The sequence below is a fragment of the Carassius auratus genome, chromosome 38 (genome assembly GCF_003368295.1).
Source record: "Carassius auratus strain Wakin chromosome 38, ASM336829v1, whole genome shotgun sequence".
NCBI classification, from domain to species: domain Eukaryota; kingdom Metazoa; phylum Chordata; class Actinopteri; order Cypriniformes; family Cyprinidae; genus Carassius; species Carassius auratus.
Genome location: NC_039280.1, coordinates 23,051,214 through 23,078,636, shown reverse-complemented (window position 1 = coordinate 23,078,636; position 27,423 = coordinate 23,051,214). Strand labels below are relative to the sequence as shown.

General features: G+C 37.2%; 1 protein-coding gene and 1 long non-coding RNA gene across 2 annotated transcripts in view; both read left to right on the top strand.

Annotated features, from left to right (window-relative positions):
• Positions 1 to 1,990, top strand: part of LOC113057451 (uncharacterized) — a 3,374-nt gene extending 1,384 nt beyond the window's left edge. Inside the window, exons 2-3 of the long non-coding RNA XR_003277819.1 lie at positions 25 to 69; positions 1,132 to 1,990. This is a non-coding gene — a long non-coding RNA (uncharacterized LOC113057451). The remainder of the gene's footprint in view (positions 1 to 24; positions 70 to 1,131) is intronic.
• Positions 1,991 to 15,337: 13,347 nt separating this feature from the next.
• LOC113057426 (sal-like protein 3) lies at positions 15,338 to 26,700 on the top strand. The gene is made up of 4 exons (XM_026224842.1): positions 15,338 to 16,700; positions 20,696 to 23,620; positions 24,805 to 25,148; positions 25,546 to 26,700. The coding sequence occupies exons 1-4, from the start codon at positions 16,619 to 16,621 to the stop codon at positions 25,939 to 25,941; spliced, it is 3,747 nt and encodes a 1,248-aa protein (XP_026080627.1). The 5' UTR covers positions 15,338 to 16,618; the 3' UTR covers positions 25,942 to 26,700.
• The last annotated feature ends 723 nt before the right edge of the window (positions 26,701 to 27,423 follow it).

The window sequence follows — 27,423 nt, the reverse complement described above, 5'->3', positions numbered from 1 at the left end:
AATTCTGTTTCGGACATGAAACAGGGTGGGAACGAAAGGATGAGTGATGAGAAGACAGGATAATGAAAGGTATTTTAAGCAACGAGTCTACTGTATGTGATGTCACTCCTCTAAAAAGTAAAAAAAAAAAAAAAAAAGTTGTAGTTTTTTTTATTATTGTTTGTTTATATGCTTATATGACTTCTATGACTTTCTGTGATCAAACTAATAAATAAATAATAATTCTCATTTAAATTCTAATTCAGATTATTTTTTTTCAGGTTTACATTTTTTTATTGTTTGTTTGTTTTCATCATAACCTGTCGTCAAATTGATGTTTCAATAATGAATCTAATTCAAAATCTTATTCTGATTTCAATTCTGATTTTAATTATGTTTGTTTGTTTGTTTGTTTGTCATGTGCTGTGATCACACTAATGGATTTAAATGATTCTGGTTCTGATTCTGATACTAATTCTCACTCTAGTTCTGATTCCACTAACTATTTTGAACGTGATTCTGATCATGTTTTACTTTTTTAACATTTGTTTACATCTTTTGGTCACACTCATGAATATATGTTAATGACAGATTAATTATGTTTCTTGTTCTTATTCTAATTCTGATTCAAATTTATTTTTGTCTTCTAATTCTGACTCTCAGTCTGACTTCTGATTTAGTTCTGATTCTCATTATTTTTGTCACGCATCTGGTTCAAAATCTAAATTTCACCCTTACTCTGATTAAAATTCAGATTTTAAGTCTTTTATTGCATGTTTTATCATTTATTTATTTTATTTATCAAATTGATGCATCTGTAAAGGTTGTGGCTCTGAATTTTTGATTCTAAATTTAACTCTTAATCTAAATAAATTTGGATTTGAGTGTGAATCTGATCATGTGTGTTTTGTTAGTATAATTTTTTATTATTTTTTATTTTTTTTGCACTGGTTAATACATTAATAATGTTTCTGGTTCTGATTTGAAACTGTGTTCTTATTCTTATTCTGATTCTTAATCTGAACCCTGACTCAATTCTGATTCTTGTCGTACAGTAATGGATTTATATTGATTCTGACTCTATACTGATTCTAGGTCTGATTTTGACGGCTGTCTTAATATGGACTGATAGTTTTATTTTCCTCTCTGTAGATCTGTGTGAAGGCTTGTGGTCAGACTCTGACCCTGTCAGTCAGTGACCCTGAACAATGACACACCGATTGACTCTTCGTCACCACCGTGTCATAAGGACGGTTGTTGTAGCTGCAGAATGTTCTGAGCATAAAAGCAGAGCCATCAATCTCTGCTGGAACAGTCGTGTCCTCGCTGCCCTGAAATGATTTCAAACACCACAGGTCTTTTCCATTAACCTTTAAAAATTACAGATACTTGCTTTCTCGCTGTATCAATACGAATACACATTAATAAAAAATACACACAGACAGTGTGTCAGACAAATTCCCAAACTTGTTTTTGATGTTTCCTTCTCCACTTAAATTGCAACTGTTTCAGAGGGATCACAGTGCATGGGAGCAGATGTAATTTCATTTATATGTGACGTTTCCCAGCATGCCCCATTCAGACGCCAAAGCATAGCATGGGGTCTCTCTTTTATTCCCTCAGTCTCAGGAGACATTCTCCAGCGTTAAAGATCTCACCAGAAGGTGAAGTCAACTAGCAAACATCCCACAATAATGGCACAAAGTGGATTTAATTTCTCACAAAGCATCCGCCGTAATCCACAAAGATGACTCTCACAGACTTTCAGGGAGTTTTTATGATGCTAATCAGATCGCTGACAGCTTGAAGTCCACGGCTGACAGCGATGAAAGCAAATTTAATTTTCTGTTTTCACACAACGCAACTTTATTGAAACAAACTTGTATCTCTATGCATGAGGAGCTGTTTTGAAGCATATGGTGAAACTAGCATTAAACTAAAACTGCTAAAACTGCCTCAGAACTGTGTCCAGTCGGGTTTTTATTTAGCAGCTGTTTTTTTAATCTAGACACAGGACCCCCCACAGTTAGGCCAAGTATTTACTTTTCTCTCAACAGTTTACATTTGATAACAAGTGTGATATGTTGACTTCCTCAACACACTCATATGTCCCATTCTCTTGCATAATAGACCAGTGAACACAAAGTGAGAGAGTATAAGGGACTTTAATGGTATTTTATTAAGCTAGAATAAATAACACCAATGATAACAATAATAAAACATAATTATAATGACTTATTAAGATGCCTAAATTAAGTTACAAATTAAAATGATGTACATATGCCTAACTGCCTTTATATGAGGAACAATCTGACCTTGTCTAATACTTAAAAAAAAAAAAAAATTTAATAAGACTTGTTGACTTTCATGTATAGGAAATTTGGTAATATGTTACTTGAAGAAGTGAGTAACCTGACCTTGTCTAATACTTTTCTTGTAAAACATATTTAGTCAAACAAAAGTTTGAAATATTTAGTTTCAAACAAAACCAACTGATTAAAATGTATTTGCTCACTTGTTTTCTTTGTTATTATAGGCCTATATATTTTCCTTTCTATTTTCTTCTCTCTTAGTATTATATTTTGACCGGCGTCACCCATAGAAACTTTGCTTATGAAAATCGTGCTTATGATTTTGTGCAGATGAAATACTAATCTTATGCTGTGACTCACTGAAAATAAAGCATTAATTGTTACACATGTTTCTAAAATTTAAGTAATCTGACTAATCTGTCTAATAGAATATTGCATATGTATAATATATGGATGCATGTCTATACACACACATAATACTATATTTTAATATATTTTTTCTCGATATGTCTTCTGACCTCTATAACTTAAGAAACTATAATAAAAATTATAATACTAAAGTAATAATAATAATGTATACCTTGCATGTCATTAAATGCGACAGAGCAATATGCCTGCTTCTCTTGATGGTAAAATCTAAGAAATATTTAGTACATTAAGTACATATTTGTTCATTCATTTTTTTATTACATCAGTTATAAAATATTTTAAATTATAAATATTTTGCAATCCAATTAAAAACTGTTTTTAACTGTTTTAAACAGTTAAAAACAGGAAAACAGTTAATCGACCATAACACTACTAATAAAGCCTAAATGTTATCTCTTGTGCTGATAAAGCACATTGAGAGAGCTAGAGAGAGCGAGAGTGAGAGAGAATGTCTGTGCATTCGCTGCATGTTCTCTGTTCCTCAGTCATTAGTGCAGCAGTGTGAGTGAGCGTTTGAGACCTGCTCTCTCTGGCCGCCCTGCTCTCTGCTCTGTTGTTGTTTATGAGGGCCGATGAAGGGCTGGGGAGTTGCTGAAATGACAGGACATGCCAACAAATTGCATCACTTCTGCCTCAGTAGCTGGGGACAAAGCAACGCCATATGCTCAGAGCCGGCGATGAATGGGGCTCATTTCCATGGCCGCACCAGGCTCCCAGCATCCCCTCTGTCCACCCGGGAGACAGCTATGCCAGGACATGTGACACAGATGAACCAGTGTACTCAATCTCACCAAAGAGAAAAAGAACTTTAATGCCTACTACAACTTTTAATGTTTCATGTTTAAGTAAAGTTCGTCACACTTATAAAAATGATAAAGAAAGTTTAATTTTATGTAGATAGTCATGCACTTACTCATTATTGCGTGTTTTTATGACAGTATGGCATTACTTTTTAGTCTGTTTACTTTCCCAACAAACATTTTCGGTCCTACTAAAACAAAAATAAAATGCTTATTGTTAATTAGATAGCTTGCTGATGTCTTTTACAGTAGGACGCACAAGCTTTGTATAATGTAAACCAGTATTCAAATAGCAAAATATAGATCCCTTACAACTTGTTTCACCCATGCACGGGAACTTTGGTAATACAAATGAACTATAGTTACTAAGATAATTTTTTCATAGGCAATAATGTATTTCTGAAATATAGGACATTACAAATATATTGTATTTTTTCCATCCAAAATGAATAAAAATTTGCATAAAGATACCTATATTTCTTGTTTAAGGACACTGTACCTTTTTGCAGTCCCCACAGAGGTGCGTCCCTCTCTGTCGCCCGCCTCTACTCCTAATAATCACTCTAATTAGAGTCGTGTGCTGATAATCAATCAAAACGATGGGGCTAATCTGTTACCCTCTCTGTCATTCTGCGCCTAATCCACCAACCCATTAGCAACCGCTTACGTCACTAAAACTGTTTAACTGAATTCACAGAAACACCCCAAAACCTTCGTTGGTGACCGATTTGTGTATATATGACTGCTGATTACTTATTTTGAGTGCTTAGTGACAAAGCCAATTACAAATGGCAAGAGAGAGAGGGAGAGGCAGAGAGAGATATGATTCTGTCAGTGTTAAATTGAGCATAGAAAGTCCACAGGGTTTAGGCATGTCTGCACAGATGTTGTACGGCTGAGTTGTATTCATTACTTCCCTGAAATGATTCTAGATAGCCGACCTCCAAGCTAGACAGACCTTGTTTAAATAACTCTCACAAATCGGGATCAAAACGAAAACCGACGTTGATGGAAAGTGTTTGCTTCTGTATAAGTAGAGGATTCTACAACAAGAATTGGACATAGCGCTCAAACAGCTACCAAGATGTGATTTAAAAAAATAATAATAATAATATCACACTGGCTTCTATGAAGGTGTTATCCACACTAACTTTTAGACCAGAACTAGTTCAAGGTTATTTGTCAGCATATGTTTACTCCGGGGGGGTTGACAGGGGTTGGGATCCTGAGTCAGCCCCACTTATGATGCTCGCTGGTGTATTCTCCAGCCTTCATCTCTGGGTTGATGCCAGCAACTCTGCCGATCCTCGGCTTGGCACAGGTTGAGATCAGGCATGCAGGTGCTCACTCTTTCTGTCTCCCGCCACTCTTTATGCCAGGAGTGTGACCCTCAGGTAATTTTAGTGCCAGGGTTGTTGGGGCGCTGCCAGACAGTGGTGATCATGTCAGATATGGTCATTAGTGTTGTGAAGATCTTGCCAGAGGATTTCCTCTTATGACCTGCTAAATGTTTAGGCTCTAGGTTTAGAGTAAATCAGGTGTCCGGAGGGTCAGGTAATCTGTCCTCGTGTTTTAAATCCCCACAGTTGATGGCATGTGACACTTATTTTGGTTTTAAAACTTTGAAAAGGGACCGAAAAGAAGGCTATTTTCCTTTCAGAAGTATTATTTAAAGAATGTAAGAAAACAGTTAAATGTATTACTTTATTGCTTCATAACTAAAACATCAAATGAACAGATCTGTTCTATTAATATTTGAGAACCAGAAAGTGTATAACATGTTTGTTCATAGGGAATGAATGAATGAATACATTCATGATATATAAAATAGATTTTATTTAGATAATATTAAGCGTAATATAATATAATAATTATTAATAATTAATGGGTTTTTTTTTCAGTCAATGTGACTTTTACACTTAAAGAAATTTTAAGGTGAGCAGAGACTAAGATGTACAACTCTTTGATAGTGCACAAGTAATAAAGAACGGAAAATCTCATGTTGGGTTTTCTTTCCCTTCTCCCTTTTTTTTATTTTCTGAAAGGAGATTAAATTTTTCTGCATGAGGAAGTCTTTTTAAATCCTGCAGTGACTACCGCACTGGCCCCACACTTATTGCTTGGACACACCGAGCTGCAGTGAAATCCTGAAAAGCTCCCCCTGCCCCAGCTGTCCAGAATATAGAAAAAAATCAAATCAAATCAAAGCCATTTTATGGGGAAGACAGAGAGCATGTAAAAACAATGCTTTATGACCTGTTGCTTCTTAACAGGTGAGATAAAGCTTTTTTATCTCATTTTATAACCCAATACATTGTATTAGTAAAAACGTATTAGTTCTTAATGACAGTGTTCACTTAAAAAATAAACAAACATTGATTCTCATGACATCACTACAGCACAACAGAGTTCATATGGAAAGATGTAAATGCTCCGAGGTGTTGCGGTGGGAAAGGCGCGCATACGCTTGTGTTCAGAGATCTCCATTGTGATCTGATGGGAAGCCGAGACTCCCAGAGTAACTCAGGACATGCATTTATGACTGTGTGAAATAACGACTTAATTTTGGAGAAAGGTAAATGTTTTCACATGTTTTTTTCCTGTGTCTTTCAAGCACACCAGCTGACTAAATCCATGAAGTCAAACACACTGTTTATCATTGCAGTAATGCTCTGTTTCGGATGAATGACCGCAATACAATCATTGCCGCATTTTTAGCATGACTCCACTTATACAAACAGCTTTTTGAAAGACTTGGAGTCATCAATCTCTAGGACCCGCGTTCATCTTTACAATGGTGTTTTATGGCAGATGGGCTGTCCGGAAAGCTCAAAGACTTTTATTCCCTTAGGGTTACCCCCCAATATTCTCCAAAATGGATTTTAAACATGATTGGTGTTTCCAAGGAAAATTCGATCTTGAAGCCTCACTTGCTAGTGATTCTACCCATAAGCCCCCACACCTCCTCACTATGAACACTTAATCTGCTATGGAAACGTCCGGTTTCAGGACTACTCGTATTAAACAAACTAAGCCGTGTCCATATAGTTCCCAAAACATACGGCCCTCCACTTGTTCCAAACCTGTGTAAGTTTCCTTCTTCTGTTGAACATAAAAGAAGACATTCTGAAGAAAGTTGATTACCTACTTAATATTTAACTGTAGCCACTGACTTCCATATGTATAGGGAAAAAATACAACATTCTTCAAAATATAATTGTTGTTATTCTTCTTCTTCAAAAATTCTTATCCCTTCTGCATCCTAATCCTAAAGTCTGTACTGCAGCAGCATTCTCTGTTTTATGATGTATCTTTTGTGCAGATAAATGACGTCCTGACTCAGTTCACGGATGCTATTGTTGAGCCACACTTGTTTGGGACACCAGTCTATCAAACACATTCCAAGATCCAGATCGATCCGGTGTGGGTGTCTGCTTCTGTCCCTTTATCAAAGCTCTCTTACTGTACCAGACTAGAGGGGATTACGTCTAGAGACCGCAGACTAGATAGAAAGGACCTCACAGACACCCCTGGCCTCTTCAGGGACACTTGGTGGGGGACAAAAAACTTGCTTTTGTTCCCTCAGACAAAAAATTAATTACTATTTTAATAACAGAGCCAGACTTGCTGAAAATCGGCTTAGAGAAATGGTGATGTAATGATTGCTGGAGAGGAGTTTTGTAAGGGGCATTTGGGGGCTGCCTTGAGGGCCCTCCAAAATCTCTATTTGCCACATTGAAAAAGTGCACAAATCAAAGTAATCTGCAGGAAAATGAAACCCACACAGTAGGTTTGAGAAACCCGGGCCTATTGTACGAATTCCTGCGTGCCGTTGTGACATCTGCACGCAGTGTGTGCTTCCTTTACGTCTCGCATGGACTCGTGCACTTCAGATAGTGCAGCTGAAAGAAATCAAGTGTGTGTTGAAATTTCACAAATGCAAATAAATTTTCCATTTATCCCCATTTGAAGCACTTTGGGTTCGCACTTGCCCGCCGAATCTGCCGAGAACAAGAGGGAAAGTGATAAGCTCGTTTTTGATGAGCAACATTTCAATTTGCATGTGAACACACACGAATGGTGTTCTCTCTCTCCCTCTTTTCTCCTCCCTCGCTCACTTGCTCTCTATTTTCTCTCCCACTCTCTCTCTTCCTGCCCCTTTCCCCTGACCGTGATTAATACACACATGTTGTACAAAGGGCTCCTTGTTAGCTTAATGGCAAGGCCTAAATGGAGACTTATATTTCCAGGATTATATCTGTATTCAATTGCAAATGATTTTTTGGGGGGACTTTTAATACCCTGCTCTCTTGTCTATGAATAATAGTATCATTTAAATGTAGCAGACACCTGGTGCAGGGAGGGGGGAGCTCAAGGCACTGAGTCTGGCTGGGCACCACTGCCAACTTCCCTCTTTCCCAGCCTTGCCTTATCCCCAACGACCAGCCTCCGATTTCACTCCCTTACCTTCAAATGCCATGCACTTGAAACTTTATTCCCCCTTTGGTAAAAAACACAGGCTCTCCTGAAAGGGAGAGAGGGATGGGAAAAAAATGCAGAAGAGATTTAAGAGAGGGAGGAAAGAAATTCTTATCAATCTTTTCTTAGATTTGGGGAAAAGTCATCTGAAGGAGCCGGGTAATGTTTCCAAGGGACCCTTCCAATTAAATACTTAAAAAAAGGCACAATAACAGAAGCCTCTCCTATACTCAGCGGAGGCATTAATGCTCTTTTGTTGATTTATTGTACGTTACCTTCTGAGGCCAAAGAGAAACAGGGGGTACTTTAGACGGGGGGCCATTTGTATGCGCCCCGCGTCCGTCCCGTGCACAATCCGGCTTGTATTGCGCGTTGCAAATTTACACCAGGATGTTGGTTTAGAGTGTTTTCCTGAAAAAAAGGAAAGTTTTTCAAGTAAGTGTCTGCTTTCATTAGCACAAGTGACTGAAGCTTATAAACAAAGCTTTGTTTCAAAACTCACAGATGTATTGCCGGAGCATGACTTTGTCCTCCAATGCTGAGATGTTTTTATTTTATTTCTTTTATTTGTCGATTTTATGAATGCAGACAAAAAAAAAAAAAAATACTGGTGAGCACAAATATTAGACTAAGCTTTCCCAGGGTTGTATCTTTCACCCAAGAGGCTTGTTTATAGTTTTCAAGTATAGAAACAAGTGAACACTTTTTCTAGTTCTCAGGGAAACAATTAAAATAACTATTGTTCCTCATTTGTGAGGCACTTCAGATAAAATAATCGATTTACAAATTAATAAGATATTAAAACAAATTTTATATTAAGAGAATGGAAGCATTATTACAAAATAACAATCAGGATCAGGGAATTTTATTCTGGCAAAAAAAAAAAGTATGTTGTGCATTAAACAACAGGCTAGACTGAAGCATAGCATAAAACCTTGAAAACAGTATCCAAGTGCACCTATTTTATTTTGGAAAGACCTGCCAAATATTGTTTATTAAAATGTTGGCTGCTATCAACACCCCGCATTCACATCGTTTCTTCCTCAAAAGTTTTGTCGGAGTCCGTTAGCTGCTATGCAAACAGCATGTGTTGGGACTTGGCTTGCCAACGTTTCTTTTGTTGTGTCTAGACTACAGGAAATGCAAAATTGCATTTGTTTACAACCGTTAGGAAGTCAAAGCCAAAGCGACGATTAAAGAGCTGCTCCCAGGGAAAAAAAAAGGCTAGAACATGTAGCGCAGATTTTCTTTAGAGGGAGAGAGAGCAAGTGAGAAAAAACTCAGGAATATACGAAGAGGGTCTGCCTCATAAAAACATCTGTAAATCTTATCGTCCCACTGAGCTTCATTGTTCTCATTCACTGTCCTGACATTTGCTTCCGAAGCTTGTAAGTGCTGCTGTTTTCAGATCTAATCTCGAATCAGTCATTCTCTCAGCTTTCTTAATGAGTCACATAAGGATGTGAGGGGAGGAAGTCAATCCCTAACCAGAAATTTCAGGTTACCACAGTAGTAGCCTTCACTTCAATTTTTTCTATTTTAAGAATGTTCTTCCACGATGTGTGGATTACGGCTATACACCACCGCCTGCTTCTATTTGTTTGTTTAAGTTCCCTGACCATGCCTCACATATGGGACTTTAGGTTTTTTTTTATCCTTTGGGAAAATAACAGTGAATGACGCTGGCCTTGTTCTGTGTTAACGGTGCAGTGAGATATGTGTCTTCTCTATGCCATGAGAATTAGTTGATATGACTGAGCTTCACCAATTAAATGTCGGCCCAGACAGACGGCAAACACTACAGTGTTGACTGACTGTGTCTACGTTCCTTACAATGTCTGGTTATTCTGCTTATTCACTTAAGTAACAGTTTTATTTTAATTGTCAAGGCTACCCTCGAAAAAAAAGTATTCGTACACTTGATGGTATCAGATACAAACAATAAAATCAAGTAGCAAGAAACGACGCCAGACATTTTCTCAGAACTAACTTCACTTTTCTATGCAAGTTTTGCAATGACTTTTAAATAACCGGTCTCAAGATCATTTTTAGTGGATGTATGGAGTCAGTTCCTCTCAAGATCACAAAGGTGTCCTAGCAGAGTGTAATTCATCAAATTTATGACTTTAAAACTTTTTTTTTTAAGAATGACACTTGATTTAATATTTTGTTGTAGCTCAAAGGCATTAGTGCATTTTACATTTTAAACAATTTAAGCCACTGCATATATAAAACAAATAATAATGATGATAATTATAAAATAATAGTAACAACATTATTTTTGTATTTATTATTATTATAAAGGATTACAATTATTTAAAACCTATGATAAATAAAATTATAATAATATTGTATTATAGATTTTCAAAAATTAATAATATTAATATTAATCACCTTATATTATATTATTATTATTTTGCTATTTTAACTAATAATATTTTGTCATCAAATTGTACATGCACAATGTAAAACAAGATTCTGAAGAGCACATGATTTGATCTTGTTCTTCTGCTCCACCTCTTCTGGACATAATGGACATTTTTAGACAGAATTAGTTAACATTGTTCAAATGAGTGATATGTATTTGGAAAAAGGATTTGATATCATATATGAATACATAGCCACTATATAATCTATAGTCTCACTAAGCACATTCAGAGAAAGCTGTGCCTCCGCTTCCACACATAATGGTGCGCAGGGATAGTTTAAAAAGATAAAAACAGGAAGTGCCTTGAGTGACCTATAACAACAGCTTATTTAAAGCTAATTTTATCTACTTTTAAACAAAGCTGTGAGATGATAAACCAACAGATCTCAAAGTGAGATATATGTAAGATACATTCCTTACATCGAAAGTATTCCAAAAATGCCCAAAGGGAGAACATCTTATAGGCTATAATGAGGTGATCTCAGGTTCTCTTCCATCAGGGACATGTATGGTGACTTCTCTGCGGTTTGCCTCAAGCGTCTGTTTAAGACGAGAGAGGAAGTCACTATTTCAGAGAGTTTACACAGATGGAGCCCACTTTTCAGTCAACACACACATAAAAATCGAGCAAAGGCTTGTTTTTTCTTTTCGTTTCAGTGTACACACAGATGCTTATGGCGACACAGAGGTGCCACAGTTTGTTATGAACAAGCAAATGCACATGAAGTTTGGCTCGTAGTGATAAAATATCACAGATGATTATTATTGTCCTATGTATACACACCAAATCATCATTACAACAGAACTTGATTTATAACAAGAGAGCTGTTTACTAACCAGTTGTAGATCTCATTACACTTATCAGGCACATCTTCTTTTTTTTTCTCAGACAAACTGTTCAGGACCGTGTGACTTTTGTTATTCATTCTGCCATTAAATTTAAGTTAGACTTTGGTGTTCTGGTTCTGTTGCTCTTGGTTTACTGAACTTTTGTCTGTGGCTTTACAGCAGAATGCTGAGGCAGAGGTGACTCATAAACCAGGCACACACGTCCGCTAGTCAGTGTCTGTTTACTTCTGCCAGCTCTTTACAATCGTAAACTGTAAATGTGATCTGTGATCTAAGGCCAGTGGCACGCAAGAGAATGTGCTATTAATTTGTTTTACTTTTTCAAGACAGCAACAATCAGGGCCCCAGGCACCTTTGAGCTAACCTTTAGTTTACGCATTCAGAGGACTATTCAATGGCAACAGGCTTAAGTCAAAGCCACTAAATGACGGATGATCATGCTAACCTGGTTTTGCATCTCTCTCAGCATGTTCAGGGAAACAGCTTCCTAATCGTTATCTTGTCCCCAGCCTCCAACTGAGAGAGTAATTTTGGACATGGAAGGTTAGATGTCCCCCATATGCTCCTTTATTGAGCTGTCAGTGAGGTCTGACTTACAAATAGCAGTTTTGTCACAGTGTCTATTAAATTACAGAATTCATTCAAACTTCTTCCCCAAAAAAGAATAACCATATTTTTGATCAAATTTGTAATTTACACACTGTTTCATTTTATACATGGGTCACTGGTTCTAATTTTCATCTGGATCTAAGAAAATCTAAAAAAAAGAATATATATTAGATATATATATATATATATATATATATATATATATATATATATATATATATATATATGGAATCTTCTATGAATATTGATTTGTTTTCAATTTCCTTAATTAAATGTCATAAAATATATATTTTATAAGTTTAAGTAGTGTGTGATTTAATTTTAAAAGACAATGTCTCATTAAAAGTCTTTAAAAAATAAAAATAAAAATAATAAAAATAAAACTTTGGCATAAAGACATGTTAAAGCTATTTGAATTACTATTTAAATAAAAATAAGGAGTGAAGCAATTTCGTTTTTAATGAAACATTTCTGTCAAATCAAAGTCAATGTGGTGTAACCAACATGCAGAAAGCCATTTTGTTGTCATGTGACAGGTTTGTAAATATATGTTAATTAAAAAGAAATAATAATCATATATGTAAAACAATCACCGGGAAAATTTTTGATTTTATTTCGCTTTTTTATGCAAAATTCTTTTGTGTTCAAGTTATACTGTGAATAATTTTGTATTATTACTTTTAAATGGTGGTTACATAATAATAATAATCAGTAAAAAAAAAAAAAGTGCATTTCTAATCACTTGCCACATGTATTTTGAACTAGATTATCTATAACTTCATAAAATGCAGTATTTTCCTAATATGTTCCCTTAAGAACCAATAGACTGCATTATTAATTACTGATCTACCGACCAATGCACAGATATTATATTTATATAAAGTATGTCCTATGATTTCAAATCCACAGACTCTCCATGTCTAACATTAGTTTTACCTTTGGATTAGATTATGCATCCTATGTCAGAAGATACTTCCTGTGAGGCGTTCAGAGAATCTGAGCTAATGGAGATTAAACTCATTAGTTACTTGCTTTTCCTCTATAGCATGCCAATAAATGCTAATAGCAGGGTTTGTTCTTTTTCAGGTCATAAATGTAACTGAATTACTTTGCGCCTCAAGTCTTCCGCCTGCCATCTCAGACTGCACACATTCACAGCCAATAATTAATGACTGTTTTTACTGGCTTTACTCTTATTTTGCTCGTTATTCCCTCAAGAACATAAAATACGTAAAATCCTGTTTGTGCCTAAAATTTGCTGTCTTTCATTAAAAATAGTGTGTTGGTATGACGACTCGGGTTAACAGAACTGAAACGTCTTCTTTGCATGGTTGTTTACAAAGCAAAAACTTTGTGTACGTTTTCAGCGAAGTGCTTCTGCAAAAGTGTTTGTAAATGACTGTAAGTATGGGGGTGAAATTACTACATGCTGTTGCATATCACGGCACACAGATCTCCATGCTGCTTTGTTGCATACAGTAAAAGTGCAAAAGTATTTTTTTTTTTTTTGGACAATTGGATACAAAACTGTACCACGGTACTGCCAAGGGACCCGTATCTCACGGCTAAAAACGTTTATTTCGCCTTAGATGTATCAGGTCCAACTGGCCTCACAATAGACCCTGACTTACCCCTCATACATTGAGATTCAGTTTCTTTTCCCAGCTCAAGTCTCCCCCGCTAGTGTCAATCACAGCCTTTATTGGTGGAAGCGGACCTGACACCCCGGACCTCATGTGAAACCATGGCCGACAGGAGGCAATAAGCCAGAGAATAGCAGCCATCTCAAAGCAGTCCTCCATTTAGCAAGTGCTTTTTTTTTTTTTTTTTGCTCTCTTTGCTCCAGTCCTGCATTAAAGATAGAGAAGAGAAATCAATAGAGGTTCACAGCATTAGATAAAAGTCGCAGACTTGAGAAGCAGCCGCGTTAGATGTGGTAAATTAAACCAATCAGAAATTTCCAGAGGCCCTCGGCACATGGAACAGTGCTATCTCACATCTGTCCATCTCACTGGCCCTTCTCTGCTTTGTTTGTTCTTCGTGTAGTTTCGCCCTGACACTTCATTTGTTGATCTATCTGAGATGATGTGCTTTCTACTCAGAGTCAAACCCTCTTCATCGTGTTTAGAGCAGGGAAAGATGTTTTTTAGCTGTGGGATATGTTCTTGGTTAAAAAGCTGCATTCTAAAATGGGGCTAAAATGAACAGAGAAATAGCACGGACCATGAAAAGATTCTAAACATGAACATAGTTTTAATTTAATGATAAATCTCAACAAACACAGACTTGGAGAGAATGTGTTTTTTTTTTCAGTGGTAAACAACTCATGAATTGCCTGCTTGAACTGAAACACAGTTTTTCTGCTCCAACAGAGGCAATTATTTTAAATGAAAAGCTAAAATGTTCATCATACACATTTTTGTGAAGCTGTAATCCATGATTAGCAGGTGAGATGGTGATATAGAAAAAAAATAGCTGTATCTTCGACGATTAGTTCATTTAAATCTGCCTTGTCGCATTCTTATGAAAGCAGATGGGGAATGTGAAGAAAAATAAAACAAAAACACAATTAACCACCGCACAGGCAAAAATACCCTATTAAGAGTTTCATATGCAGAATTTTAAATATTTTGTCCTTCTGGGTGATCTCCTTCATCTGAAGTTTTTTTTATTTTATTTATTTATTTTGAATAGGCTGTTCCTAATCCTACATGGCATGGATAACAGAAAAGCCCGGACAACAGTAACTGTTTTAAAGACTTCCCTTGGGGGTGGATTTTGACAGTTCTCACCACTTTGTAATTTTATTGATAATGAAGAGGATGGCGAGGAAGGGACTTTTGATTTTTGCCAGAAAAGCTAGTTAAGGACAATCAATAGTACATCATTGGGAGAGTTTTGTGATAAAAGCCCTCGGTTACCCTGGCAATCCATCACTTGGCCATACAGATAGGTCAAACGAAATTATATTGTGCTTATCTCTCTACACCAGAAGAGTAACAGAGACGCCGATCAATAGGCTTATATATTGTTCTACTTGTGTTGTAATGGAAATGATGTATCGCTGATTTAGAGCCCTTTGGCTGCTATGCACCAGCGATACTGGTCAGATGTGAATGTTGTCTGATCCAATGAGAGCGGCTAAATATCATGATAGACACATAACTGAAGTTTACTATGTTATGTTTATATGGCACTACACCACAGATCACAAAATAAGTGCCATAACTTATTTATTTATTTATTTATTTATTATTATTATTATTATTATTATTATTATTATTATTATTATTATTATTATTATTATCATTTCCTTATGAAGTGAGATTCTTAACAGATGTGAAGTTAGACAAAAAGTAAACAGAAAAAAAAGATCAGGTTGAACAGGGGTCCATCCTTCTGTGGTATCCTAGTGGTCGCCAATGCAATAGGCTTACACAGAACAGCCCTCCTGGACCTCTCCAGGACTTCTTCTGGGGGTTACACGCACATTTGCAGCACAAAATCAGCGAAAGCCCGTTTCAGTTCAGCTCCTACACGAAAGTATCCAACTTATGGAAAGCATCCAACTCTGCAATCCGCAAGAACGGGGATACAGTAGTTTTAATTTAGGTGAACTGGAGCATGCCTCCTCGGCAAGGCGCATACGGTCCGAGCGACATCAGAACGAACTGTGTTTGTTGTCTTACACGCTAAAAGTGTGTGAATCATTCGACTGCGTTCTTGACGTTCCTCTATAACTTTCAGGATTTCGCGCGCGCGTTCTGTGCAGGTTCCTCTCAGTCCTTTTTTTTCTTCTCAATAATACAATAAGTCAAAACTTCTCAAACGCTCTTTTGTGATATACTTGTTGTACGTAAATGTATAGAATGTCATAAATTACGCAGTAGGTCTGTTTCGTCGACGTACCGTCCCATACAGATCCTAACGGAAAGCGTTCGCGCAGCCTACTGTTGCTATGGTGACCTCCTCAGGCGAACGCGACTCTTCGGGAGTGTCTGTTTAGCGTAGGCTAATAACTTGTAATTAAACTTTTGTGGCTATTGAAACATCTTAAAAACCGTCAACATTTTTGACTTCTTAGACTCCCCGAAGCCTCCAGATAACCAACTATTTTCCGAAGCAACTGCTTTTACAGTAGGTGACGTTAACTTAGATATTCGCCTCTCAGGACAAACTTTTCTTGTGTGGATATACAAATTAAACAAAACGTATTTTATGGACAGATATGCTTAAACTAGAATCAATAACGTTACACGTCGAAAGAACCTGTTTGAAAGTTGCTTGGATGTAGGCTAACTCATACTGTCAGTCATTTGAAAAGGCGTGTGGACTTGGTTTCCCTAACGTTACTTAAGTGTTGTTTAACAAACTACGGATGGACTTTACGCCTTATGAAGTATCCCCAGAGCTGTAGACGCACTTGTTTGCGTCCAGTTTGTGGTCCTACATGAACAGAGAGCAAAAGTGGGACGAGTGAGGAAGTGAAACGGGCTAATTACTCAGTCCATCCCTCATTTCCATATCCAGAGAGAGTGTCTACTGGCGCGCGGCCAATCCGACATGCAGCGCAACGTAATACATGACCCTCTCTATCATTATAACGCCGACATGCGCAATCTGCACAACGGTAACAACATCTAATATCTCTTATTCGCTGACCCCGGGACTGTACGGGACTGCCTGCGTCCAATGCGTCTGCAGATCGGAGCACCGACGCGAAGTGCAGAGACATGTCCCGAAGAAAGCAAGCGAAACCTCAGCATCTCAGATCGGACGAAGAAGGAGCATTGTCGGACAAAAGTCCGGATAACGGTATGTGATTTGAAATACGAGTCTCTTATCTGGCTCTTTAGACACACGTTTCTTTTGTCAGAAATTCGCGATGTTTTATGATTTGTTTCGAGTGGTGTTGAAAACACGCTGTAGGATGCATGGCATAGAATGGACACTTATAAATAGAAAGAACCTTTGAGTAAAAAAACAATAACTTGATTTAGTAAGCATAGCTTATGTAAGTTTATACCATGCTGTGTTCAGTTCAAGTAGACTAGATGGAACTCAAGACAAAGTTTTACATCCTTGAAAAATAAAGGTTCTTCGATGGTTCTTACTTTAAATAGAGAGCCATTTTAACTGGTTCTTTGGAGATTTAACGGTTGAAGTAATGTTAGGTTTCCGTGTTTTTAAAAGAATTATGTCAAAAGAATCAGAGAATAAAGTTATCAAATTTGTTAGGTGTAAAAATCTTGGCTATTCGAACCTTTATTTTAAGAGTAGGCTACATTAAAGCACGAGTAAAGTGCGTTTATATATAATAGGCAACAACCTTTTGGAAATTTCGTGTCAAACGTTCATTAGTTATGTGTCATTTGACAAAAATACCGAACACTTTTTTTCTAAAAAATGCAGCAGTAATTTCTAGTGTCTTTAGTATTTTAGCAATATGCTAACAATTTATGTTAAAAGTAATTTAACATTTAAGGGAATATAGTGTTCTCAGCTATTTAATTTGCTTAATCAGGAACTGTACACGTATAAGCCATATATTTATTCAATTTTAGTGCTTAAAAAAAAACAAAAAAAAAACAACAACAACAACAAAAGGATTTAGCTAACATGCTTTAAAATGAATTAATAAGGCTATAATCAGTAACGGTAGATTAGTGCTGTGCCTTTATTCGAGCTAAGACACCAAAATAAAAGATCTGCAAAACCTACAAAAATGTCCCATTGCAAGACCCAAACAAAACCATCAACATTCTTCTGTTTGCGTGAAAATAATTCTTTTTGTCATGATAATTAAGTTACTTACTTGTCTACATGAAAAGTCCTCACACTTGGTTTGGTGTCTAAGTTGTGTGTTCATTTAAATCGCGTTAAAGTATTTACTGCTACACAAGGATCGACCTTAAAGAAGAGAATCAGAGTATGGTTTGAAAACAGACGTTTATTGTTCTTCAGATCAGTTTTAATCAGATGAATCCATTAAAATCAGGCCTGATCTGTTCAAAGAGTAATTAAAAGATTTGAGTGAAAACCTGATGCAACAATATTGATGTAGAAATAGCCTAATCAATCATTTTAAATCGTGAACGTTTAAAGTCTAAACTGTGGGTTAGTTTTTTTATTTTATTATTATTATAATTTTTTTCTTTTTTTATTTGTTAAAATTGTCTGCTTTAGTCAACAGGCCAGGCAAATAATTTATTTATTTTATTTTTAAACAAACCTAATTAAAAAAAAAAAAAAAAAAAAAAAAAAACATCTGCTGAAGTATACTTGAAATTTAGTAAAATGGATGTGCAATATACAGCAATTTTACACAATGGGTACTTCAGTACATTTAAGAAAAAAATAAAAACTAAAGTAACTTAGGGACCCACTAACACCATCTATAATTTATATCTGATAAAAGACTAATTGGCATAATGTTTTCTAATTTAATTAATGTTAAATTATGTTTATATTTTAAATAATAATAAAAATTAATCAGTACTAATAATTTGACCTAACAGTTTTATCCACGTATGCAGTATAAGTACTTAGCTGATTGTTTTCTCTTATTTTTGTTGACATCAACGATATCATTTTCACTTTCATGTTTGCCCTTTTACATCTTTCAGTTTGCCTTCAAGTGTCATTCATCAGGCATCTACTGTGACGACTGTCTAATAGCGTTTTAGCTTTCTTCTTTTGGGGTCTGGGAAATTTATTCTAAGACTTACGTTGAAACCTTTGCCTGTCTCATGTTGAAATTATCCAGCTAGCTACCAAAACCACGGTTACCAGCTGAGCACCCTAAGAATCTCCCTATTTTTCATCTTTGTAGTAGTTCATGCAGCAGGGCCTCACAGACTTTTCTTTCTGATTTAAGAACTTGATATATCTATCTCATGAACACATTTCACTGGGAACACCAAATGATTTTTTTTTTGCGATTCCATTTGAACTAAATGCCAATATCTATACGGACTAATCTGTGAACATTTTAAGATTTGCAGCACATTCTTAAGTTAATAGGTTGCCTAACTAGATCAGTTTCCGTTAGCGCTCACCTTTCGTTGTTAATAGTTTTCAGACCACCCACACGGTTACTGGAATTAGACAAGCAAATTACCCACATTGTAACAACTCTGAGGAAGGCTCACAAAAATTGAGAAGAAACACAACAACACCTGACCATAAAATAATTTCAGATATTCTGTCATCCCCTCTTTACTAATTTATCTTTCTTACTGTCACTTTTTCTGAAATTTTTATCCAGCAATATTTTTATTTATAGATATATTCAGTGTTGCTACATCAAGACGATAAATGGGGTATTTAAGACAAATACACTGAATACACCCATATAATCATCTGTGGCATTCTCTATTACTATAAAATAATAAAAATATTAAAGGAAAAAGAAAAAAGCATAGAAAAGAAAAGAAAAAAATGCACACACACACACACACACATGTTTGTTTTTGTTAAAAGTGCATGTGGACATCCCATAGGTGTAATGGTTTTAATACTGTACAAACTGTATATTCTATGGGCCTACACCAACCCTACACCTAACCCAAACCCTCACAGGAAACTTTGTGCATTTTTACTTTCTCAAAAAACTCATTCTGTATGATTTATAAGTGTTTTGAAAAATGTGTACATTGGTTATGTCCTCATAAGTCACCCTCTACTTGTAATACCTGTGTCATACCCATGTCAATATACAGAGATGTATCCTGATATGTCAAAAAAACAAGAACACACACACACACACTCACACACACACTTATACACAAATACAAACATATACAGGTAATATAGGATGTAATGCTTTACTCTATTTTTTTATTTCTGTTTGGACACATTGTCATTTCACCAAAAATGTTATGTGTAAATCTATTTGTGTGATTTTCCTCTGAAAAATTCTGACAAGTGCATAAATTACCCAAACCCAACCCCTTAGTGAGCAAATACAGTTTAAGTTGATGTAGCATTGGGCTTTTCTATGTTTTCAAAATGCAAATATCAGAATCTTATCAAATACTGCTGTTTTATTTTATGACAAATAAAAAAATGTGTGGCTTTGATGATCATTACACTTCGATTTGAAATGATCATTTCTGAAGTTTGCATTCTTGTTTAGTATTGACATGCTTTATACTTCATGTTTATGTCATTGTATAATTTACATGAGAAAATGGCACTGACCAGATTTGTTTAACGATAACTACATTATAAAGGCTTTGACTTGTAGTGAAATGACAAAGATTGTTTTTTACTAGTGTTAATGATCAAATATGACATGATTTAAAACAATTTGAAGTAAGTTGTGCTTTTAACACATTTAAAGCTGAAACCATTTTGTCAAGGTTGTACACCTTTAGCAAAAAGAGATAACTATTTCACTCAACAATGTCAAGTGGAGAGGAATTAGTTCTTCAAATTCATCAGGAAATAAGAGTGTTTGATAGCAATGGAGAGTTCAGATTAGTCAATCAAAGACTCAATTTGCCCCTTAACTGACAGTGCAGCTGTGAATTGTATAAAAACATTGGAAATCAATATCCCCTATAGAATTTCATTAAGCTCCCGTATATTCAATAGATAGGTCGCATAATTTGATGGATTGTGCAAGGAAAATTATCATCTGAGTCTTTGGAGCATGAGCACAAAGAGGCTGGCTTTCAGTAATTGGTAAAGTGGTACAATTGATTTAGTTTATCTATATTGTTCACTCCTCCAAGAATAGCTGTGAAAAATCTATCATCTCAGAAATTTCTATTCACACGCTTTCTCTCTGTGTCTTTATCTCCCAGTACTTCTGTTGAGGGGAGGCGTTGATGAGGACAGTGGCACGGAGAGCCGCAGCGGAGGTGAAGAGATGCACATGTGTGAGAGGTGCGGTGCTGAATTCTTCAAGTGGTCCGAAATGCTGGAACACCAGCAGAAATGCACGGAAACCCCCCCTGTGCTGATAGTAAAGAAGAATGAAGAGAAGGCCATTTCCCGCGGATCACCGACAGAGTCCCTTTTGAGCACCTACAGTGAAACAGCAGAAATGGAGGCTAGTGAGCTCAACTCAGAGCTGGCTGAGAAATTTGACGAGATGCATGAGGAAACTCAGATCGTCGACCTGAATGAACAAATGGATATAAGTTTGCCTGAGCATAAAACATCAAACCTCAGCCCTCTACCACTTGACAATGAAAACACTACCTCTTCCCCTGCACCATCAATAACCAATCACTTTGACATGCCTAGCACCAATGTGACCCTGGAGATTCTTCACAGCACCCGAGTGGCCGTTGCTCAGTTTTCCCAGAGCATTCAATGTGCGGGATCTGCAGGCAAGCTGAACTCAGCTGCTATACCCATAATTCTGGAGCAGTTGATGGCACTGCAACAGCAGCAGGTTCAGCAATTACAGCTCATTGAGCAGATCCGCAGCCAGGTCGCTGTAATGAATAGGCAGCCTACGCAAGCCGCCCTTAATCCTGCCTCAAAAAGCCTGCCCTCTGACTCGAACACTTACAATTTCCAGGGCATCGCTCCACCCCCTGTACTTCCATTATCTGGGGTCATGCCCTCTGCAGTGAATGGGCAGGCTTCTGTATCCCAGGCATCTATGCTAGCAAGGCCACCATTGCTGTCTTCCCAGCCAAGCAGTGGACAAATCAGCTCTAGAGCATTGGAGAATGCCACTGCTTCATTAACAAGTTCCAGTCCTCATCTCTTCAGCTGCAGCGGGGCATCCCCACTCTTGCCCACCTGTAGCAGATCGCACTCTAACGTTAGTAACTCTCAGTCCATAAGCACTCCTAGCCCACTATCAGCTTGCCAGAGTAGCATCCTTAGCCCTTCTGCCAACCTACCATTACTACCTCAAAGCCCTCCCAATGGAGTCATATTTCCCAATCCTCTGGCCAGTATTGCAGCCACTGCCAGTGCATTGGACCCACTTGCTGCTATGATGAAGTACCGTAAGAGCAAAATGCCCAGTGTTTCAATTTTTGACAGCAAGCCCAGTTCAGAGGACCCATTCTTTAAGCACAAGTGTAGGTTCTGCGCTAAAGTGTTCGGCAGTGACAGTGCTTTGCAGATCCACTTGCGCTCGCACACAGGTGAAAGGCCCTTCAAATGCAACATTTGTGGCAACCGTTTCTCTACAAAGGGAAACCTCAAAGTCCACTTCCAAAGGCACAAGGAGAAGTACCCTCATGTTCAGATGAACCCGTACCCAGTCCCAGAATATCTTGACAATATCCCTACCAGTTCTGGGATTCCCTATGGGATGTCTTTTCCTCCAGAGAAGGCAGGACCTACTTGGTTAGACAGCAAGCCTATTCTTCCAACAGTGCTGTCCTCAGTGGGTCTGCAGTTGCCACCCACAGTACCAGTTATTGAAAGCTTAAGTGATTCATTTACAAGCACACCCTCTGAAAGATCTCCACATAGGCTGTCTCCAGCCAGAGGTGAACTTGCATCGTCGTCGCCCAATCCCACTGGCACTGAGACAGATATGTCCACCATTGCGGCCTCCCCTAAATCAAACAGAGAAGGAGAGATCACACAGAGCTTCAATACAGAAGAAGTGCACCTGCCATCAAACAGTATGACTAGAAATGGCAACAACCCTAACAGCCTGCTTCAGCAGTCCATGTCTACAGAAAAACCTGTTAAGGTGAATGTAACTGAGTCCACTGATGCTCCTTCGGCTGATAATAAGTCATCCTCTCCTCCACTCATCTCAGATAAGTTTAAGGCCAAATTCCCATTTGGTGGTCTCCAAGACTCTATGCAAACATCTGAGACATCGAAACTCCAACAGCTTGTGGAAAACATAGACAAGAAGATGATGGAGCCCAATCAGTGTGTTATCTGCCACCGCGTGCTAAGTTGTCAGAGTGCACTGAAGATGCATTACCGTATCCATACAGGGGAGAGGCCATTTAAATGCAAGGTGTGTAGACGAGCATTCACCACAAAGGGTAATTTAAAGACACACATTGGTGTACACCGTGCAAAACCTCCTCTTCGGATTCAGCATTCATGTCCGATCTGTCAGAAAAAGTTCACGAATGCTGTTGTTCTCCAGCAGCACATACGTATGCACATGGTGGGGCAGATTCCAAACACTCCTCTGGCAGAAACCATCTATGAGAAAGATACAGATATGGAGAGCTTTGACAGCATGAGCACTTATGATGATGACTGTCTTGATAATATTTCATTTGAAGAAGAAGGGGATGTTGTGGAGAACAATGAAAACGCTCTGAGCTCTTTTTCAGACAGTCCACCACCTACCTCATCTCTTCCATCCAGTCTATCAGAAATTCAAAATGTAGGAGGCGACTCATCCCTCAATTTTAGCCAATCTAATGGAAAAAAGATGGTCAGGTGCGGACCTATGGATAATGATCTTCATGCTCTGGGCTCTAGCACCACTGGTGAGATGGAGAACCATTGCATGAGAAGTAGTTTGATGCCACATTCGTCTAGCTTTATTCACATTTCACCCTATCCCAACAGTCAACCTGAGGGTCAACATGAGCATTCATTCTCTCTGAACCTCTCCTCTAAAGTCCCAGAGGCAACAGCCATAGTAAAATCTGAAGCAACAGATTGCCCTGCAGAAAATAAAGTCAACGAGATGACTGTTAATCAAACAGGAATCCAGCTTATAAACTCTACAGTCAAGAAAGAAAACAATTTCAACATGCACCTTTTCAGTAAGGAACACGGTAAGCTAAAACTGCTATATGATACCAGTAAAAACTGTTCACACACACACACACAAAAATGCTCATTGAACCCAATTAAGTTACTTGCAGTGCGCATGTTAACATATTAAATATAACATAATTTTTTTATTATATGAAATGAATGTGATGAACAAGTAAGAAGGGACTAGTCTCAGTACTGCTGTTAGCAGTTATTCTCACTGAGTAAAGCAACACACATACACTGTAGTCATCTTGTAGCTCACAGCCTAAACACAAGCTCTACTCTTTACAGTAACAGTAACCACACAAAGACTGCAACATAACATAACATCTTCTTTAAAGGCACAATATAGAAGATTTTTTTTATTTTTATTAAAATATCCAAAAACCACTAGTGTTGTATGTTCTGCTGACTTGTGTTCTTACATTATCCCAAATGTTTTGGAGAATGTTTAAATCCAGAGGAATAAGCAATTTTAACTAGTGAAAAGGACCGTGTCCATAGTGTCATTGTGTCGCCTGCCAATGACGTCATAACCCCTTGATTTCCGGTTCCGGACTTTAATATTTCGTGCATTTGGTTTTAATCAAGCAGCAACCTTCTGCTCCCTCTCTTTAAACCGACACGGAAGTGACTAAAACTGCAATTCATCGACTGGCCGCCAGAGGCTGGCTCCAAAAGGGAGTCAATCCCATAGACTCCCCATGTTAAATTTCCCAACTTTACTGGTACAAAAATTTATTTTGGTCTTTATAGCTAATTGCCCTTCGTTGCAATTGTAAGGGATCAAATTTTTTTTGCCCATTTTCGATTATCTGGTAGTGATGCTTGGTGATGTGCTGCCAAGCATGCAGGGAATTCAAAGTCAACTGTCAGGTTATGTCAACAAAAATTATTAATGTAGTCTCAATACAAAATCCAGTTTACAAATATAAGTCATAAGGGGCAAAGTCGTGGCCTAATGGTTAGAGATTCGGACTCCTAACCCAAAGGTTGCAAGTTTGAGTCTCAGGCAGGTGGGAATTGTTGGAGGGGGGAATAAATGTACAGCGCTCTCTCCCACCTTCATTACCACGACTTAGGTGCCCTTGGGCAAAACACCGAACCCTCAACTGCTCCCCGGGCACCAATTAATATTGTGGTATTTTTTTATTTAATTACACTGCCGATTTAATTAAAATATATATTTTTTTATTCTCAGAAAATGCTCAAAGGTCTGCTGAACGGGATGCTAAAAATGTGCCTACTGCGGTGAAACTGGAGATAAATGCTTGCAGTAGACCAAACGTGCTAAAAGAGGGGCCTTTCCCTGCATTTGGCTTGCAGTCTCCCACCTCACGCTCGGAGGCGATTATACCGGGTGTCACCTCACTCACTGGACCACCCCCTCCCAGACGGACCCCTAAGCAACACAACTGCAGTGCATGTGGGAAGAACTTCTCTTCAGCCAGTGCCTTGCAGATCCACGAGCGCACACACACTGGCGAAAAACCCTTCGGCTGCTCTGTCTGCGGTCGAGCGTTCACTACCAAGGGTAATCTCAAGGTATGTGTGATCAATATTGTATTTTATTTAACAAATTAGTAACTTAATATATATGAGCTTTTAAAATATTATTATTATTATTATTATTACAATTTTTTTCATAAAATGCTTACCATTGTTGAATAATGTTCTGTTCCCAATATGTAAAAAGGGCTGGAGCCAGTCCTTTGTCAGACTCAAGCCCAGTCATATTCCCCCTCTCTGCCTGTACTTTACTGTCAAATCTCCACCATCTCGTCAATCAAAAGAATAAATAAATAATATACGCATGGTGATTGTCGCAACATGGGTCATTTTTGTAACATCTCAATGCTACAGACACATATGCTGCAACACAGACACACATATTCCATAACTAGTGTAAAATTATTTTATTTTAATTTCTGTTTGTCTACAGGTGCACATGGGCACCCATATGTGGAATAACACTCCTGCCCGTAGAGGTAGACGTCTGTCTGTGGAAAACCCAATTGCCCTTCTAGGCAGTGATGCCCTGAAATTCAGTGAAGTGTTTCAAAAGGATTTAGCAGCACGGGCCATGAATGTGGACCAAAACTTCTGGAGCCGATACGCAGCAGCTATAACGAATGGCTTAGCAATGAGGAACAATGAAATATCCGTCATTCAGAGTGGAGGAGTCCCCCAGCTTCCTGCCATTACTTTGGCCACGGACAAGGCTAGCACTGGAAACAGCCCACCAATCACAGCCATGGAAAAAACAGGCTTAGAAAGGGGTGCTGGACAACACTTCTCCATGATGATTGATGACAAAAGAGACATTGGAATCAATTAATGTAAAGGTGACATATTCTTTCACCTTGCATAAGGAACATTGAAATTTTTCAAAATCAGAATGAACTTTTTAGAATGTGCCTGATACATGTGGAGTAAGAATCAGTTTATCTTATGCTATAATGGCACTTTTATTTTTATTTTTTATTATTGTTTGAAATTATGCCATGGTTAGTTTTTCAATTATGTTCACTGACTGAAACCTTACACTTGATTCAAGGGCATTGCTTTGAAATGAAATTATTATTTTATGTTATAAATATGAATTTTATTTTATTCTGTTTGTTTTTTTCCATCTGATTCTGCTGTCAAACATTGCTCTATTCACGGGAAAGGGAACATGTTTTTTTTTTTTTTTTTATATAATATAAACTTTTCATTCCCAAACATTGTGTTCTTAATATTGCTACAGCTGAAAGTATGTAACTTAAATCCCCAAGCAAAATATAAAGAAGACATTTTCGAGTTTTTGAAAAGAGATGTATTATTCTTTGACACCCCACTTCTTTGCTGCTATGCATTGAATGCAAACTGTTTATTTTCATGCAAATCAAGTACACCACCATGAAAGCTATTGTCATTTTAGCGGCTATCAGCAATGAAACGTTCCATATTAAACCAGTCTGTGTTATTATTTTATTAATGCTAATTATGTGCTATTCTTTGCCTTATTTACCTTTACATGCAAAATTATTTAGTGGGCCAACTTGACTATGAACTTTAATATGACTGCTAATAAAGAACTTGCATTAAAAACACATTTACACTTTACAGTTTAAATGAAGCCCCTTTGTTGCAGGACAATTCTATTTCACAATTTAGAGGTATGTTTCCTATCAAGAACAAAATAAATAAATGTTTCCAGAAACATTAACGTACAAGGGAAAATAAAAAAGTGAAAACAATATGCTTGTCTATGATGGTAACTTATGTATTATTTAAAGCGCCTCATGTCAGGTTATTTTAGTGTTTGTTTTTTTTTTATTATTCTGTAGTGCTATTTTCCTTATATAATATATTGGTTAGTGTTGGGAAAAAAATATGAACAAGCGTTTCTTTTTTTTTCATATGATAATGATGAAGCAAGGGTAGGGGTTATTTGATGTGTCCTCTGCATGAAAAGGAGACACTATTTTTGTACTCAGATACATTATAACAAATAAAAAGTACACCAGGTTTGCTCTTCTGTCTGCCCGTCAGTATTTTTTACATGAAACAACTGATGTGGTATTACTGAACTGGACTTATTTCTAAGATGCAATATTGCTGCCACCCTTAATAAATAAATCAAAAAAAAAAAAAAAAAAAAAAAAAACTTAGTTTGTGTCACCTTACTTGTATATTGTAACTTTATGGAGAAAAGGCTTTACTCTTTATCGCTATCTCTTTCTCTCTAGGTATGTGTCTGTGTTGTAAAGTTAACGTGTGTTAGAGATTATTGTTACTGTGAAAAAAAATAACATAGGACAACATTGTTTCATTG